This window comes from Cyphomyrmex costatus, unplaced genomic scaffold (assembly GCF_001594065.2).
Source record: "Cyphomyrmex costatus isolate MS0001 unplaced genomic scaffold, Ccosl1.0 scaffold374, whole genome shotgun sequence".
Lineage (NCBI taxonomy): Eukaryota > Metazoa > Arthropoda > Insecta > Hymenoptera > Formicidae > Cyphomyrmex > Cyphomyrmex costatus.
The window spans coordinates 653,392-671,445 of record NW_017277928.1 but is presented as its reverse complement, the minus strand read 5'-3'; the positions used below and the strand labels follow the sequence as shown (position 1 = coordinate 671,445).

The window sequence follows — 18,054 nt, the reverse complement described above, 5'->3', positions numbered from 1 at the left end:
GTATCTGACCATCGCGTACGATCAGTTAGTGTTTGTTGTTCGATGTTGGCGAAGGAATACAATATACGGAAAGAAGCAGAGGACATTCTGAAAGAGCATGGTAAAACCTCTATTTGTAATTCATATTTGTGAATGTAGTCTTCATTAATCGTATTGCAGCTATTGAAGACATCGTCAGTATTTGTACAGGAAATAATTATTATTAAAAACAAAGACAAGGTATATTGTTTTGCAAATTTAAAAGAAAGATATTTTCCTTGAATGGTTAAAAAAATACACAATAACATTTTGCTGTTTTTGTATTTAGAAACTCAATCTTCAAACATTTAAGATGAGAATTGTATAATGATTTGTTTTAATGTGATTAATTATGTAAATTACAGGTATCTAATAATATAATTCATACAATATTGAGGCAACAAATGTCAATACATTTACTCGCATCATTTTTAAATAATTATTAATATTTGGAGAACTTCACATATATTTGATAGAGGTTTTACTTATAGCAGAAAAGAGTTTCTGCCTCTACATGATGTCCCCTTCGAAGCGAATCCAATATGCGGAATCGATGATTTGCAGAAGCTCTTTACTTTGGTGAAGATCGCGTACGCTATGCTGGTGATCGCTCTGCTGCTGATGATGTGGGCGTCCATGGCGAGGATGCAAGATCTACCGGTCCAATATCCGCCGTGTTTCTTTAATCCGCTTTGCACTTGTTCGAAAGCCGTACCTGATCTTGGCATAGTGACGTGCTACAATGTACCAATGCCACGAATACCACAGCAAATTAATTCATCTAAAATGTCCATACTACAACTGGAGAACAATGGACTGAGATTTCTGCAGCCACAATATCTTATGAATACTGGTACTTGATTGAAGTAATTAATATTATGATAAAACACGAAGAATCATACTTATCTCGAGTTATCTTTTTTTAAATTTTTATTACAAATAATTTTTTAATATAATTTTAAAAAAGCATTTTTCAATAAAATATTTATACACATAGATTTTTTATTTTTTAAAATAACATTTTATTGAAATAAATGTTTTATTATTACTTAAAGTATTAAATGTATTTTTATAAATATATTTAACCTACGGATATATAATATAAAGAATCTGTGATGTTTTTTTCTAAAACGATGTGATGCTTTATATATTTTAGGTCTCTTCAAGCTACAGATTAAGCATAATCCCCTGGCGTACATTCCGGAAGAAGCCTTTGTAGGACTTGAAAGATCATTATGGATGCTCGACTTGTCCTACAATCAACTCGCAAGCGTTCCAAGCAAATCGTTTAGACATTTACGAAAATTGCAATTTCTCGAACTTACAGGTATTCAATCAAAAAATCTTTATTGACACTTGTAATAAACTAAAAGCATGATGCCATATAAGATTACTAAAATTAATAATTTTACATACAATCTTAAATATTTTTTTTAATAAAAATGTGCCGAATTTTTTAGTATTTAACAATAAGTTTAAACAATCAGAATATTTATTTAGATTGAACATATATAGAGTTGTATTACTATTTATAATAACTTAAAGAGTATTATACAGAAAAATTAGTAACATAATAAGTTGTAATATTATCACATACACAATTTTGTATGCAGGTAATAAGATATCTCGCATTGTACCGGAGAATTGGCGTGGTTTGGAAAACTCTTTACTGACTCTACACTTAGGAAAAAACGCGATTGAGAAATTGCCAGCCGATGCCTTCGTCAGTCTCACGTATTTGGAAAACCTTGATCTTCGAGAAAATAGTTTGAAAGAGATCGATTCTTCGGTATTCAGGGATGGAATGGCTCACCTGACACACCTTTATCTAAATGATAATCAATTGACATACGTGCCTTATGCCCAATTATCCTTATTGAAACGCATGAAAGTCCTTGATCTCAGTTACAACAAAATATCGAAGATGCTGCACGCCCAACAGGAACCAGAGATCAGAGGTATACAGATGTCACTGGATGTGTTACAACTGGATTATAATCAGATCAAAACACTTGCGTTCGGTGATTTTCAACATTTTTACAAAGTCAACAGCACATATCTTAGAGGCAATCCTTTGATAATTATTGAGGTATGATGACAAATTAAAAATTATATGTAATTTAATAAGACTCGAATTAAACACATTACGAAGTTGAAAGAAGATACCTAAAAAATTAAGATCTTACATTAATAGTATCTATTCAATAGTAGTATTGAATAATAGTTATATATATCGAATATTTGCAATTAAAGGAGGGCACGTTCAAAGACTCGCGTATTCGTGAGCTATATTTGAGCGATTGCGATTTACTGGAGATAAACTCGGCCAACTTAGCCGGCTTGGAATCGTCGCTCGAATTATTGGACGTATCAGGAAATAATATAACTATGCTTCCTAATCATCTACTTCAAGAATTCGATTTCCTGCGTACGCTTGTTTTCCGTGAAAATCGTATCGACACATTTTCGCCAAGTAAATAGTATATTTTTCACAATTTACAGACACAAAATAAACATGATACTCATGATGTGTATTTTTTAGCTGAAGTTTTTAATGGTTTCCAATATTCCTTGTATAATTTGGATCTGAGCGGCAAACAAAACAGCATGATTTCCCTTCAAGACTTGCGACAAATGAGGAATTTGCATTTCCTCTCAATCTCCCGAATGCCACAGGCAACCTTATCGGCGAATGATTTTTTAGAATTTGGTATGGACATCAAAGAATTACGGATTATTAATAGTAATCTGAACACGATCAAAGGTCATGCTTTCATGTACGTTCGTGGAATCAAGTATCTCGACTTTTCTGAAAATTCGATATCGACGATAGATGATGAGGCTTTCTTGGAGGTAAATCTTTTATTCCATTTTTAAAATTGTTTTAGCTTGCGTGTGAACTTAATATAAGTTAGAAGAATTAAATATTTATAAAATAAAAGTTAATGTATAACATTAAGTCCGGTATTCATAATCAGTCCTTATTTTAAGATCGTCTTAAGTAATGTTAAGATGCAATACGGTTCTGCCTTTATGACATTTTAAGACTACACTTAAGATGCTTAAATATAAGAATCAATTATGAGTACTGGTCTAAATGTTGCTATGTGTAGTAAGAAAATTATATAAACAAAACAAATTTGCCTAAATTTTTTTTAAAACTTTACATATAGGTGGGCCAGTCTCTCTTAACATTAAGGATGTCTCATGGTCTTTCCTCCTCAATTTCTGAAATACCAAATCGGCCATTTAAATCGTTAACGAATTTACAGCATCTTGACCTTAGCAATAACAAGATACGATCTTTACATGCTACATCTTTTCATTTTTTGAAAAGAATAAAATGCATTGAGCTTCAGGATAACGAAATTGACAACATACTGAAGGGTACCTTTCAAGTAAGTTGCTTCTTTATACGACATGTATCTTATATGACAAAAAGATTATTTGATTAGGGTGATATTCATTCAACGCTGGAAGAAATCAACTTCGCTTTTAATCAAGTGAGGAATCTGCAAACTCATACATTCGTCGATTTATCGACCCTAATAACAATTAATCTGAAGGACAATGTCATCGAGAGGATCGAAAGACGAGCCTTTATGAATATGAACCGACTTAAATATATCAATCTACGCGGCAACAAGATTAAAGACATCACTGATGAAGCCTTCCAAGTAATTTGATATATGCATACATGCGTATGTAATAAATTTGTGTAATAAATTCTTTAAAAAAAAAAAAACAAGTTAGGTATGTGTTTGGATGTACTTACAGTATATCTATAAATTCTACAAATTAAGTTAAAGTCGATTGTTTCTTAGTAAACATTTCATAAAGAGTATTAGTTCAGATCTACATAAGACGCAGAACGCTGGTCATAGGTGGTAAGATTAGAAACCTAACGTATTTTTATTATAATATATTACAGGACGCTGAACAACGTAGGAAGTTGGGTGACTTTCGAGTTCTGCGTTCTACATTCTACGTATTGCGACCTGCAATCTATTATAATCTGAAATATATTTCACTTACGACCTGTGTTCTATGTACTATGTAGATCATGCTTTACTTATTACATATTTACAATTTTCCATGTACTAAAACTAAGAAATTATATTTTTGTTAAACTAAAACCAACTTAGAATTAATTAAAAATAAAGATTATTTGAATTAAAAAAATTCAATGCAATTAAAATTATAATTTTTATTGTTAAAAAATAATTCTACAAGCATTAATTATTTTGTATTTATTCTAAGTAAGAATTTAATGATAAATGAATGGTTTGAAAAGTATTACATACATTATTGATGAGAATATACTATTTTAGAACTTACCAGATCTTGAGTTTCTTGATCTCACATATAACAATCTTAATGAATTTGACTTCGCCTCATTTGATCAAGTGGGTACATTATCTTCATTCAAAGTCAACGTCAGCCACAATGAAATTTCGAGATTATGGGTAAATAGCACCTCTTTGATATCTTCGTCTGTCGGTAAGTTTACAATCTTCATGTTTGATAAACATAATCTCTCATAAGAAATATTAACTTTTAATTTGGAAATTATAGATAATGAACATAAAATTTAATTTTGAATCATTTCGTTGTTTTATTTTATTTAAATTATTTAATATTTTATATTTTCTCTATTTATTAAGCTGTTTTTATTTATAGCAATCATTGTTTTTAAACTGATATTCTTAATTTTCTCATTTCTATTTTTAGTTGGTGGTAATGTGCAATCGAACATCAAAGTTTTGGATTTGAGTTACAATAATATTTCTGATATTGCAAAGTATTACTTCAAGCCGGTCGAGTACTCACTTACTCATCTGTATTTGTCAAACAATCAATTAAGAAACATCACTCAGGATGTCTTTGGCAATATGCCTCACTTGCAATGGCTCGACCTAAGACATAATGAGTTGATGGAGCCAGATTTTGATTGCTTGAAGAACACGAACAACTTGCAAGTGTTACTTTTTTCCTGGAACGAAATCATGGACATCCCGGCGGAAACTCTAAGACCCCTGCAGAAACTACGCATCGCGGATTTATCTCATAACAAGCTGAGAACACTGCCAGATAATATGTTTACTGACTCCAATATAGAGAGTCTCGATCTCTCGCACAATCATTTCACGAGACTGCCCGTCAAAAGCATGTCGGTGACTTCTACTGCAAATTTGGCAAATTTGGATATGTCCTGGAATTTGATATCGGGAATTCACACTACCGACACGATATTCAGACTTAGAGTAAGTTTATCACTCTAAGAACTCTAAGATAGCTACTTGTTTTTTATTAACTATATCTGTCTATTATATTGTCTAATTGTTTATCGCTAATTAATTATATTACAGATTATATTATGTATTATTTTTCAATAGGGTCTCGTCTGGTTAGATCTATCGTATAATCGACTCGTTAGATTAGATGACGGCGTATTTTCTGATCTATCGTATCTAGCTCATCTTGACTTAAGCCACAATAAACAACTTATTTTGGAAAGCCGTGGAAGGACATTCTATGGTTTGGAGGACACACTTTTGTATCTTGGTCTGAGCAATATTTCTCTCTTAAGTGTAGGTATTTTATTATACAAAAGATTTATATAGAACAGTAGCATGTAATGCGTAATGTAGATTCCAGAGTTGCCTCTAAGACGATTGCAAACCTTAAATCTGGCACATAACGAACTGGCATCAATTCCTTCGGAAATGTCATCCAATCTTACATCTCTTCATTATTTAGATTTAAGTTACAATGATTTGACAGTGGTACCCTTGATTACTCACACGTTGCCGGAATTAAAGACTTTCAATTTGGCGAACAATCCCATTAGTGCTATTACAAATACTAGTTTTCTCGGCGTTGCCGACAGTCTTGAAGAGCTCGATATACAAAGACTCACTTTGTCAATCTTTGAAGTAAGATTTTATTTATATTTTGAAAATTTGCATGTCACACAAAGTTTGCAAGAACTCATGATAAACACGAATTGATTTTTGTAGGCAGGAGCACTTTGCAAAGCCACTAAACTCCGCAAACTGCACATTACTGCGTACAACGGTATAAAAAATTTCAACTTTCCTAACATCTTAGAATATAACCACGGTTTAAAACATTTGCTCATTGATGTGAGTACTGAATGAATAGCGTACCATGAAAATTAGATTTACTGAACATATTATATTTGTAATAGATTCAAAATGACACCGATCTAGATAAGGAAATGAGAGGGAGATTGCCTTACAAATTATATAACATTACGTTGACTGGTAAAGCTTTAAAGAGTATACATCCAGAGATATTGCACGTAAGTTTCCGTTTTTTAACTCGTAGTTAAAAGAGATTTTTGTGAAATCTCAAAAACTTTTTATGTATTTTTTATGTATTTTTACGTGAATGTATTTTTTATTTAAGCAAAAATTTTAACTGTATTTGGATCAAAATAATTCCGACTTAGAATTAGCTAATTTATTAAATGTTATTTCATTTTCATGAAAACTATCTAGTAATTCTATATCTTATCATAAAGTTTAAATTTTAGCAATAATAATTAGATGATGAATTTTATTGAAAAATGTTAAATATTATTAAGAAAGTTATTACGTATTGGTTTGAAGTAAACAATGAGTAATTTTTTAGGGTATACGAAATCCCCACCTTCACTTCGGTTTGTACAATACCAGCGTAGCGAGTGTGTCACGAGAAATATTCAGAAATGCACAGCGTGTACGTAATGTAACCGTGGAAATTCGCGATAGCGATATACAAACATTGCATAATCCATCATCCGGTTACAAACCGGGAATATCGGGCCAACGATTCCTCATGAAACTTCGATTAGCGGGTAGTCATATCAATTGCGATTGCGATATTGGGTATGACATAATAAAATCAAATTATTATATAGTAGAATACTTGAACGTTGAATATAAATTTAAAAGAAATAAAGCGTACATTAATAAACTGCAATGCCATTTAAAAATGTGGCGATACAAAAGACATTAATATATTTGATTTTAAAATGGATTTTTAAATTAATAAAGTTTTATTATTTTATTCTTTTTATAATGTAATTATTCATTATATACTATTTTTGATTTGCAAAATATTAATTGATCTACTAAGAGATTAGTCAACAATATTAATTTCTTTTTACATAGATGGATAGAAACGTGGCAAAGAAAGCACAGACAATATCAAGAGGATCGATGTATTTTTTACGAAAAATTCTATAATTTCGAACGAGAAGAGGGCGACGAATTTAATTGTTGGGACAATGGTTGGGATGATGACATCCGTGAGACGTTTTGTCTGAACAAAAACAACATATCGTTGTCAAATGTGTTAAAAACGGAGCTGGAATGCGGATGGGCTACGGCGAGCACTATTGAATTGAACACTATCGTTTTCTTGGCGTTTTCAATCATTTTAGCTGTCATTTATTAAGCATTTTTTTTCAATTTCATTGCCTTCTATTCAATTCTCAAACTGATTTGCGAATTTTATCATATGAGATATCGTAAAGAAATAATTAACAATGAGATGTCATGTGCTCTTAAATTTGTACAAAGAAAGATTAAATTGTAATTAAAGAATTTCTATAAGAGATCATGATTTTATATTCACCTTTTTTAATACAATACTGCATTTTAATTACGCGTTACAAATTTAGTTACAATATCAATTGCCATTTTTACAATCGGCAAAATGATGAAGTCAAGTATAAATATAAGGCAAACGTATACGCTGAGCAATTGTATGACGAAAATTGTGAGTTTCACGGCTACTTGCTGAATATTCTTAGTTCTGCGTATATCTATTATTTTGTCTAACACGAATCTCAATATGAAGGAAAACATCTGGAATTCATATTTCAAGAAATACACATTTTAATTCTTTACTTTCGATTCGCTGACCGAAGATTTAGAAAAGTGCTTATATAATCACCTGAATAACAGGAACGACATTAATGATCATGTATATCAGTCCCAACAAAGATCGTAACGTAGCGTGAGCCATTATTACGATCAAAGCAGCGAAGGAATATTCGGTACGCGGTGTACCACAAGATTCCTGATAGGTAGCTAAATATTCTCGACAATTGAAGAGAATGCTTTGCTTTGCTCTTCCTTCTTGGGGCTCGTCCTCTTTGAAAATATTCTCTACAATGTTACAACATAATTCAATTACCTAGTGTTTAATTTGTACTTTTTAAAAAATATTTTTTATGTACATTATATCAACTTGTATCAAAATTTGTTTTAATCTATCGTCAATATAAGATTGTAATTATATCTATGTGCAAGACTTAATGCTACAGACAAAATTTTTATCAAATAAGATTTGTATCCTAATAATAAATAAAAAAATTTAATGATTACTTACTTGACTAGCGTATTTATAAATTAAGGTTATCATATGACTGTTAAATAATCAATTATACTAATATATACATTAGTATAATCACATTATGTTCTTTTAGATGTTTATTTACCTAATGTGTGACTAGATTTTCCATAATCCATATGATTGGTAATAGAAACGCTATATGGATTTTTATACTTCCATGAAATATGTTCAAATTGTTGAATCATATTACTTTCAGATGTAGATTTATCATCTTTCCCGATACCTAAATTTTCAGTCTGGCTTAATGTATTCAGAACTTCTTCTGCATTAATCATGCCTATTGAAGATTGAAGAGATAAATTATCTTTGCTGGAATACTTGGGCTCATCCAAAATCTATAATAATAAAAATTATGAATCATGTATTTCTTATTATTATTTTGCGCAATAAGTTTTTTTTTAGTATTATATGGTATTTTTTCCTTTTTACTTTTCTGTACAAGCTAGAATTGTCTGCTCGTTGAGATTGTTCATGTTTAATGATAGGCTTAATGGTGTTCGATTTGCAGGGAGCAGCTAAAACTTGAACGGTTTGCTTTCCTTCGATATGCATATTCGCGAAATTTACGTAATAAATTATTTATAACATTTAAAACTACATACAGAGAAATTGACGAAGTGACAACCGAGTGGATTTTTCATTGACCTTATCGAACTTTCATCTCTCTATAGATCGTGAATGTAGCACATTTGCGCGAAAAATGTGAAGTTACTATAGAAATTATTTTTTTAGCCGCAACGATACTTGCGTTTTTACATGTAAAAGAAATTATGTAAAAATACAATTAAAATTCTATCTAAACAAGTAAAAAATATTTAGCATTAAACAATTATATTAGGTGTACAAATTAATTCTCGGTCCCTATCTTTTAGCGACTTTAGAATTCGTTTAAATTGAACTCCCCCCCCCCCCCCTTATGAGACCACTCGAATGGGTATTCTTTTACTGAACTGGTGCACAAAGTGCAATAAGTTGAAGTGAAACAGATATATGTTTATTTCATTTCAACTTATTGCACTGTGTGCACAAGTTCAGATAGTGCAGGCAAGAAAAAGCCTCATCACTGGTAAAGGTATGCACATAGAAAGCCTGTAATAAGAGAGTCGCCAACATGACATGTGACTCGAATCGCGCGCTGATTGGTTTGGTGCTATTTATATATATCATCCACATATAGTGGATTGGCTCATGACATCACGTGACATGAACGACTGCGCATCCTACGGAACGGAATGCTTCATCTTGTAATTTGTGTTTCCATCATGGTCACGTCACACGTACACGTGCTTTGCTTATGAGTTCCGACGAATCATTCGACCGAGACGGTGACGGACGTGTTTCGGTTCGGGTGCTTTCCATTGTATATTTTTGAAAGTGTTGCCGACTTTGACTGTGCATTGCGTCACACAGGTGCGTGTCTGCGGATGAGCTCGTCTCAATTGTTCGTCATTTTGTACTTTTCAACGACTAGAGCTCTTATGACGCGCGTTATTGCGATGTGACGACGCCGTAGACGCAGGCGACCGGAAACCGGTCGAGCAACGCCATTTTCGCGAGCATTATAGGCTTGTTCTTTTTCTCTGCACTGTGCCCACAGTGCATTAAGTTGAAGTGAAACAGATATACGTTTGTTTCACTTCAACTTATTGCACTGTCTGAACTGGTGCAGACAGTGCAGGCAAAAAGAACAAGCCTATTGCATCACCCGTTCGTTTTCATATTTTTGTACGATTTACTTTAAAGACGTGATCTGGCCGTGTATCGACCTCCTATTTAATTGTTTGGAGACTTGGAGGCGGGAGCCATTATTTAAGGAAGAAGAAAAAGAAGAGCTTTGCTTGTGTGTGCTACCAATTGCGCCAAAATGGTAAGTTAAATGTTGGATTAATTTTCCGAACAAGTTTTTTATATAATAAACAAAAAATTATATATAATTTATATTAGAAAACAAAGATAATGAATGAACAGTATATATTTAAAAAATATACGTATACAGCAGGTTTTTCATACTTTCAAAGATAATAACGTTTATTTATTCCGACAAAGTTGGATACACATTGATGGAACAAATTCTAAAACTTCCGTTTGTTTAAAAGCATAGTTTTTATTATATAGCACAAAATGTTTTATTTTTAATATTATTATTTTGTTAATATTTATTCAGTTTTGTAAATTGTATTTAAATAATTTATTTTTAAATAAATATAAAATTGTTGACATAATAATATATACATATTTTTAATAACAAATTATTTAATATTTTCAGACTATCGGCAAGAACAATAAGATGCTACAGCATATAAACTATAGGGTTAGGATCATTCTACAAGATTCTAGAACATTTATAGGTACATTTAAGGCCTTTGACAAACATATGAATCTGATACTTGGTGACTGTGAGGAGTTTCGTAAGATTAAGCCGAAAAATACAAAGCAACCAGAGAGAGAAGAGAAACGTGTGCTAGGCTTTGTGCTTCTACGCGGCGAGAATATTGTTTCTTTGACGGTAGAAGGTCCACCGCCTCCTGAAGAAGGATTGCCTAGAGTACCAATCCCAGGAGCTGCACCAGGACCAGGTATGGCTCGTGCTGCTGGCAGAGGTATGCCAGCAAATGTTGCAGGAGTACCAGCTGGACTTCAGGGACCAGTCAGAGGTGTCGGAGGCCCATCCCAACAAATCATGACACCTGGCAGTAGAGGTCAAGTCTCGGCACCTCCTCAAATACATCCTGGCGGTCCACCACGTATGCCAGTTGGTGGACCGCCACCAGGTATGATGGGACCACCAGCTGGAATGATGGGTAAGATTTTTTTTCTTAAAAAAAACCCTACTCTTTTGAAATATCATTGTTTTTCCTTTTTCTTTATTCTCTTACATAATCTAAGAATAACTTGATAAACAATTGTTTCTTCTTTTGCTAAATTCATATTGCAATATTTAGCATACATGATATTTTTATTCAAGCTGATTAACATATATTTTATAATATATTTAAAAGAAGTTTTTTTATTCTTCTATTAAATACAATTATTATGTAATATATATCTGATATAAATCTAATATTTTGTTTAATTCTTCATCAATGAAATTTATAAAAATCTAATGTATTAGTAGTACATATTTTATGTATTAATTTACAAAATTATTAAATTATTTAATCTAGAAATAATTACAAAATATGTATATGTATATATATATATTTTTGTAATCTTATAGGTATGCCACCCGGAATGCCACCTATAGGACGTGGTGGTCCACCGATGGGACCACCTGGCATGAGAGGCCCGCCTCCAGGTTTGATGCGCGGTGGCCCACCTCGTCCATATTAGTTACCATATTATTAAAAGATATTTTATAATAATATTGTTACGCTCTAACGGATTCACTCAAGCCAATCCGACGTAACAAAATAATCAAGGACAAGAAATTCTTTTGTAATATTAATATACTATACATTTCAGTTCTTGTAAAATTCTTGTGTGAATGTAAACAGTTTAATAAGATTAATATAATAAATAATAAAGTCTGCTCAGGTAATGTTCATTATCTACATTTAGGAACTTGTAACTCGTATAATCTCTTAGTTAAATTGATTAAAAATAAATTTATGATTTTAGATAATAGATTTTCTATGTGCCTCTAGAGTAAACCTTTTCTGACAGCATTATAATATATCTTCAGTCCAACATAAAGCTTTTTCTGTTATGATACAAATTTTATAAATATATGTAATTAAATATTCAGATACAACAAATGATCAGTTTGTTCACGTTTAAATATTTTTATTTTTGCAATTAACTGTAAATATCATTGTTGTATATGTACATAGTTTGCACTAGTATTATCATATATACAGAACAGAGTATCTCTGATTTATTGCATCAATTCTCATCTATAAATTTTATTTCTAAATGAGAGTATTGCCACTGAGTGGATACTGTATGTGTGCACCGTTTTTAAAATATCTTTTACATACAATATATTACTCGGTAACAGAACTTTACATCGAAATTGTTAAAAAAATTTGTTTACATCAAAATTATTAAAATTAAGAATTAAGTTAAAAATTGATAAAAAAATTTTTTTAATACTAATTAATCCTTTGCCTTACAATTTAACTTATTAGAAACAAAGTCGTTCGCGCGCTGGAACAACCAATGTCTAACAATACATTAAGTTTCCCTTCGTTTATCGTCTCAAAGCTAATGATACCGTGATAAGAAATGTTTAAACCTTGTTTTATAAAATAACATCAAATATTCAGTAATAATATAAAATTATACTTTCATCATATATACTTTTACATAAATTTTATAATATAAAACGAGAAATATAATAGAACAATAATAGAAAGATCTTTTTATAATTTGTAGATATAATTTTGTTTTATAAACAGTTTGCTTGGCAGTCTGTCTACAATTTTTACCACGAGTTCCACTCGTGTTTTTTTTTCTTGGATTTATATAATGCGTATCACGAATTTCACTCACACAATATTATAAGACAAAGGATCAAATTATTCGCTTTAACTTTTCAAGTCATTCTGGTAAAGAATGCACTATAACGTCTTTTCTGATTGCTATATTTTTACGTATACTTTGCGCGAAGCGTTACTGCTACCATCTTTTGATACGAAAAATCTGAGACACTCACAATTAGTACATGTCAGATATATTTAATTGAGAAAATGTAATTATCTCAATTCACATATCGATGAAGAATAGCTACTTACAAATTCGTATGATAAGAATGTAGGCAAAAGTATTCTGCAACTTGATAAAATACTGCATAAAATATAGTAAAGTTTAGGTACTCTAAGTAATAGAATACATCGATATTGCAAATCGAAGGGCAGTGTTATTTCATTTACAAAAAATATAGCCTTTTCCTGTTATACTCTCTTAGGTGAGAGCAAACTGTTGCTCTATATGAGCAAGTTTTATTAAAAAATAGCAAAAAACGATACTTCCCTCTTTCGCTATTAATAACTAATACTATCATTAAATTTCCAATAACATTCGTAATTTATTAATGGCGATAAGGTGGAAGAAAGTATGTATATATCCACCCAACGTCTTTTCTCAGAATAATCCGAGTATGTCAGTACATTTATATATACAAAATATTTACAATGCCGCTGCGACGGTATGAGCAAGTGACAGATTCACAAAATCAAACTTCTCGTACTTAACATCATAATATCACATTTACAAAATGTTTTACATATTTACAAACTGAAGTACAAAATGATTTTCAAGTGTGTATGTAATTTGACACATTCAGTTACATTTTCTTACGCCATGTAACATAAAATTTAGTAATTGCATTGATTCAATTTGATAAATTTTTTAACTGAACAGTCGAATTTGTTATTTGTTAAATAGAGAAATTCTAAAAGCTGATGAAGAAATAATTTACATTGCAAATTGGAATTATGATAAATGAATAAACGCGCATGATTCTTTACAAAAATATAAATTAATGGCAGATTGTATAATTTGGCACTTATATACAGTACTAATATCATTCAATATGTTCGAATATCAGAATCTTAACAAATGATCAAATTATATTCATTTTGTACATATAATAATGAAAAGATTATTTTCAATCCTTTCGAGATCGTCGAAATTTTCCGAGGAGCAACAATGTTAAACATAGCATACGTATATATAGAAACATACGCATATATACTTATACATGTTAAATACATCAGTACGCTTTCGGAAACGAAAGTATCAGCCTTGCCATCGTGTAATTATAATAATTACGACACACACATAACGCGCTGAATTATTATAATACAACTGGAACGTGTACTGGTCACCAGAATATGTGACAGAAAAAAAGTCAGCAAATCGAGAGGATACCTCTCTTTGTCGTACATTTAGAAAGTTTTAAACTACCGATAAATAGTAATAAATATATGCGAGTGATTTGAAACAAATATGAATATGTGCCTTCCAACAAGCGATACGGTGCGATACAGTGATCATCTCATCCTTGTGTAACATTGGCGAACAACAAGGACGTACTGATACACTGTGTCACACCGTGTCATGTGTGTCGCTTGTTGGAAGACACCCAATGTAACGTTACGTTAGGCGTATACGTAAATAATTAAAAAGATATACCTGTCAAATATGCTATCTTGCCATGCCATACTCTTTCAACTAATACGTTAGCACAGCAATGCAGTTAGCACGGCGTTCCAGTTGTATTATAGTTCAGTGATAACACGAGATCTTTAGATGTTACGAGTTGTCATGCTCATCCATTTGGTTTACAGTCACCATTGATCTCGACGACTTTTCTAAATCGCGATTCTCGTCATTATCCGTTAGGTACTGGAAGCTCTGCAAATTCTTATTTGTCGATTCTAACGTCGCATCAAACGTATCCACACTTTCGTTAGGTTTTTCTATTCGAGCATCATCTTCAACATCATCTGTAATTGAATACAGACTTTTCACAAATCATTGCTTTGATTTTAATGACGTATTTCATTTTTCATTAAAATTAAGTTTAACTATGAAAGATACACGCGCGCCCACACACAACATTCTTATACACTTGTGTAACATACCATGTGCTTGCTTTGGCTTGACAAGTATTTCCTTGCTTTCCAACGATTTTGAAGATTCTAGCAGGTTCGTGTCCTGAGAATTTATACTTGCGTTAACATCGTTATTTTTCCTACAAGAGAAAAAAAAGCGTTTATTGATCAAAATATTCAATAAATTCTTAAAGATTTGATATCAAGAATTTTTATTATATACCTATGCTCGATATTATTACTATTTTTCTGAGCTGATCTGCGCATTGCTTCTACTAATACGGAGGTGATGGAATTTGTTTTTAGTAACTCTCGATCTATCGTATTTTTATCGCTGTTGCATTCTTCCTTTGGCAAACATGCATTTATATTCTGTATTGAAGTCTTGGACTCAACATTACAACTGGCAGGTGAATCGAAAAATTGCGAGAGAACTTTATTCTCCTGAATATCGTCCCGAAAACGCGTGACAGACACAACCGTTGCTTTTGCAGACTGTAAAATATAATTGTAAGTGCACATAGGAGACAACAGACTAAACGGAATAATAACGATAAGATATAATAAACACCTTTATATTCAAATATTTATGATAAGGCTCAATAAGTATTAAACAACTAATATAATGAAATAAGGGCAATGAGCCAATTTTCATTAAAATCTTTAAATCACCTTTATATTCGTTTTGACAGATTCTGCATTCTGTGGCGAGTTTGTAATTGGCAGCATAGTCTTCGTTTGATCTCCATTATTCAGAGAGATATGATGGGGTTGAACGTTAATCAAGTTTGCATTATGTTGGCTCGTAACACATAGATTTTTTCCTTCCATTATTACTTTCCCTAACACTTCCTGAAATGGTCAGTAAAGCAATTAATACAATGACATCTATTCAACTTTAACTTTTATTCTTTGATTTATCTTTGTATTCTTGATATTTATTAGAATACCTTGCCTGCGTGTGATAGTGTTACAGATTTTGCCTTCTGGATAACGATTACGTTAGCTTTATTTAATTTAGTGTTAGTATAATGAGGCATATTTATAACTTTCTTAGGAAAAATACCCTAAAATAAATTAATATATATATAGTAACATAATAATATACTCTTGATAAAATGTTTCTACATCATTTTTTATCGCAATTTTAAAATATATTATAAAATTAAACAGAACTGATCATTTATATTTACCGTTTTGGCAGTGGATTGATCAAAAGTTACAATTTGTTCGGATGGCAGTTTTGTACACATTAATGTTATGGGGACTTGTTTAACTTGAGGTGGTCCAGGACCGTTTGATACTGTGGTTCCAGGATATACAGGTATTGATTGTGGAAGTCGAGTGCCTGAGGATTTAGATTTTCTATTATCTACATTTTTACATACTTCACAATTATAAAAATAATTATAAAATATCATTCAATTTTTTTAAGTATTCTTATAAATTATGAAAAATATATATATAACTTATCATCTTACTTGTCATTTTAGTATAATTTTGTATAATTGGGTCACAAAGTGTCTTAGAGCCCATTATAGGTGATGAATTTGAACTATGTTCACATAATAATGAGTGAATATTATCAGCCTGAGTTTTCTGTATACCATCTGCAACAATAAAAGAAAATTTCATGTTTACAATGCACAGAAATTAAACGTATGTTATGAAATTAAATCGCTGTAAATTTGATACAGGTGCATACTTGTGCTATCTTGAGATTGTGCGTCTTTACTTGAATGCACTTTATTTATGCTCAATATACAGTTTGATATTGCCGGCACTACTTTGGTATTAATTTTACTCTGATCAGTGCTTGCTACTATTTTAGGATTGCTGACGTGATTTGTGCATATGGAAGTTGTTGTAATAACTACATGTTTATTTAATGAAACTGTAGTGCACTCACTTGGATATTCTGATACTGTTGTGCTCTCTGTAGAATCTGTGAGTTTAATAAAAAAAATAATTAAAAATTAATTAACATTTAAAAAATATATTGATATAAGATTTATAATATTTTTGAGGCTTTCACGGATATTTTCTTTATAAGTGCAAAAGAGTTTGCGGGTTATCTAATATTGATATTGGCATCAGTGCGCTTCTCACCCTGACGAAGTGAATGATAAGGTTCACGCGAAACATTAGAATTAGCAATGGATCACAACACGACTATAATCCACAAATCCTTTAGCAACATTGATAAGATTTATTAGAATACAGAAACAAATTTTTGTTATCCAAAAAGAAAAAAACACTGATTTATCACATAATTTATAATTTAGAAAAAGCAATAATTTTTAAACATGTATATATTTTTCTTTCGATTACAATAATTTTTTTAATAATATAAATAAAATAATTTCTTAGTATATTTTTAGACTTGATATCATTTTTGAAACAGGTCAGTCCAATTTTATTCGCCAGCTAAACGCTTCCATTTCTATCATCTTGTTAAGTAAGAAAAAGTAAGACAGAAAAAATAGACCAGCACAACTAGTTACTGAGAAAATTGTATTCTTTTTACTTTTCCTTACTCTTGCTCTATGAGATAATAAGATGAAAACATTTAGTTTACGCGCGAAAGAGCTGTTGAACAGATCAGTTCCAAAACAATCAATATCGTTCTATATTAAGTAATTCGTTTCCTACCCAGTATATATACAGAATTGATATTTTTGCTTTCAGAATTGATAATATTTTACTTTCAACGAATCTACATAAAAGTAGAAAGAAGTAAAAGAAACCAACCTGAGGTCTCGTTAACCTTAATTAACGCAAAATTTTGATGTTTGGTTACTTGTAGTATTTGTGATTGTTTATTTTCAGAAGTTTGCAAAATATGGTTTGGTGGTTCAGATATTACTAAAACTTTATTCGGTGGTGCCGTTGGCAATGGAGAAGGAGATTTCCGTTTTCGAGAGAATTCCTTGGGTTTTTCAGTAACTTTATCAAGTACATCTTTATTATCTATCGTCTCATTCTCAATCAAATTTGAATTCTATGAATTATGCAAAAAACATAATTAATAAAATAAATATATAATATATAT

The 18,054-nt window shown here is 31.2% G+C and overlaps 4 protein-coding genes across 5 annotated transcripts in view; 2 read left to right on the top strand and 2 right to left on the bottom strand.

The window, feature by feature from the left end:
• The first annotated feature begins 84 nt into the window (after positions 1-84).
• On the top strand, positions 85-7,516 carry chp (leucine rich repeat containing G protein-coupled receptor chaoptin). Of its 2 annotated transcripts, XM_018543428.1 has the most exons (16): positions 85-100; positions 583-871; positions 1,175-1,345; positions 1,632-2,107; positions 2,272-2,491; positions 2,561-2,871; positions 3,192-3,416; positions 3,474-3,695; positions 4,350-4,518; positions 4,750-5,282; positions 5,415-5,609; positions 5,670-5,954; positions 6,039-6,164; positions 6,230-6,343; positions 6,676-6,911; positions 7,197-7,516. In XM_018543428.1, exons 1-16 carry the CDS (start codon positions 98-100, stop codon positions 7,480-7,482), a joined length of 3,861 nt encoding a protein of 1,286 aa, XP_018398930.1. In that variant the 5' UTR covers positions 85-97; the 3' UTR covers positions 7,483-7,516. The 2 variants fall into 2 exon arrangements, with proteins under 2 accessions (XP_018398930.1, XP_018398931.1); XM_018543429.1 differs by lacking the exon at positions 85-100 and having other exon boundaries at positions 831-884.
• Positions 7,517-7,898: 382 nt separating this feature from the next.
• On the bottom strand, positions 7,899-9,133 carry LOC108776710 (uncharacterized). Its single transcript, XM_018543404.1, has 3 exons — positions 8,875-9,133; positions 8,531-8,780; positions 7,899-8,198 (listed from the first exon to the last, which is right to left on the bottom strand). The coding sequence occupies exons 1-3, from the start codon at positions 8,995-8,997 to the stop codon at positions 7,972-7,974; spliced, it is 600 nt and encodes a 199-aa protein (XP_018398906.1). The 5' UTR covers positions 8,998-9,133; the 3' UTR covers positions 7,899-7,971.
• A 581-nt stretch (positions 9,134-9,714) lies between these two features.
• SmB (small ribonucleoprotein particle protein SmB) lies at positions 9,715-11,926 on the top strand. The gene is made up of 4 exons (XM_018543400.1): positions 9,715-9,855; positions 10,189-10,312; positions 10,712-11,246; positions 11,663-11,926. Exons 2-4 carry the CDS (start codon positions 10,310-10,312, stop codon positions 11,773-11,775), a joined length of 651 nt encoding a protein of 216 aa, XP_018398902.1. The 5' UTR covers positions 9,715-9,855; positions 10,189-10,309; the 3' UTR covers positions 11,776-11,926.
• A 2,404-nt stretch (positions 11,927-14,330) lies between these two features.
• Positions 14,331-18,054, bottom strand: part of LOC108776699 (BRCA2-interacting transcriptional repressor EMSY) — a 7,644-nt gene continuing 3,920 nt past the window's right edge. The window contains exons 5-13 of the mRNA XM_018543389.1: positions 17,754-18,003; positions 16,708-16,947; positions 16,484-16,612; positions 16,196-16,350; positions 15,953-16,069; positions 15,675-15,854; positions 15,226-15,497; positions 15,033-15,142; positions 14,331-14,894 (exon numbers count right to left, since the gene is read on the bottom strand). Coding sequence (XP_018398891.1) covers positions 14,701-14,894; positions 15,033-15,142; positions 15,226-15,497; positions 15,675-15,854; positions 15,953-16,069; positions 16,196-16,350; positions 16,484-16,612; positions 16,708-16,947; positions 17,754-18,003 — 1,647 coding nt within the window. The 3' untranslated portion in view covers positions 14,331-14,700. The remainder of the gene's footprint in view (positions 14,895-15,032; positions 15,143-15,225; positions 15,498-15,674; positions 15,855-15,952; positions 16,070-16,195; positions 16,351-16,483; positions 16,613-16,707; positions 16,948-17,753; positions 18,004-18,054) is intronic.

Bases quoted from the DNA above. Each gene is read 5' to 3' on its own strand.
- chp (XM_018543428.1), top strand. The intron at 872-1,174 runs GTACTTGATTGA...TATATATTTTAG, and splicing joins ACAATATCTTATGAATACTG to GTCTCTTCAAGCTACAGATT. The intron at 3,696-4,349 runs GTAATTTGATAT...ATACTATTTTAG, and splicing joins TCACTGATGAAGCCTTCCAA to AACTTACCAGATCTTGAGTT.
- LOC108776710 (XM_018543404.1), bottom strand. From the start codon at position 8,997: ATGCATATCGAAGGAAAGCAAACCGTTCAAGTTTTAGCTGCTCCCTGC. The intron at 8,781-8,874 runs GTAAAAAGGAAA...TTATTATTATAG, and splicing joins ATTCTAGCTTGTACAGAAAA to ATTTTGGATGAGCCCAAGTA. The intron at 8,199-8,530 runs GTAAATAAACAT...GTAACATTGTAG, and splicing joins AAAATCTAGTCACACATTAG to AGAATATTTTCAAAGAGGAC.
- SmB (XM_018543400.1), top strand. The intron at 11,247-11,662 runs GTAAGATTTTTT...GTAATCTTATAG, and splicing joins ACCACCAGCTGGAATGATGG to GTATGCCACCCGGAATGCCA.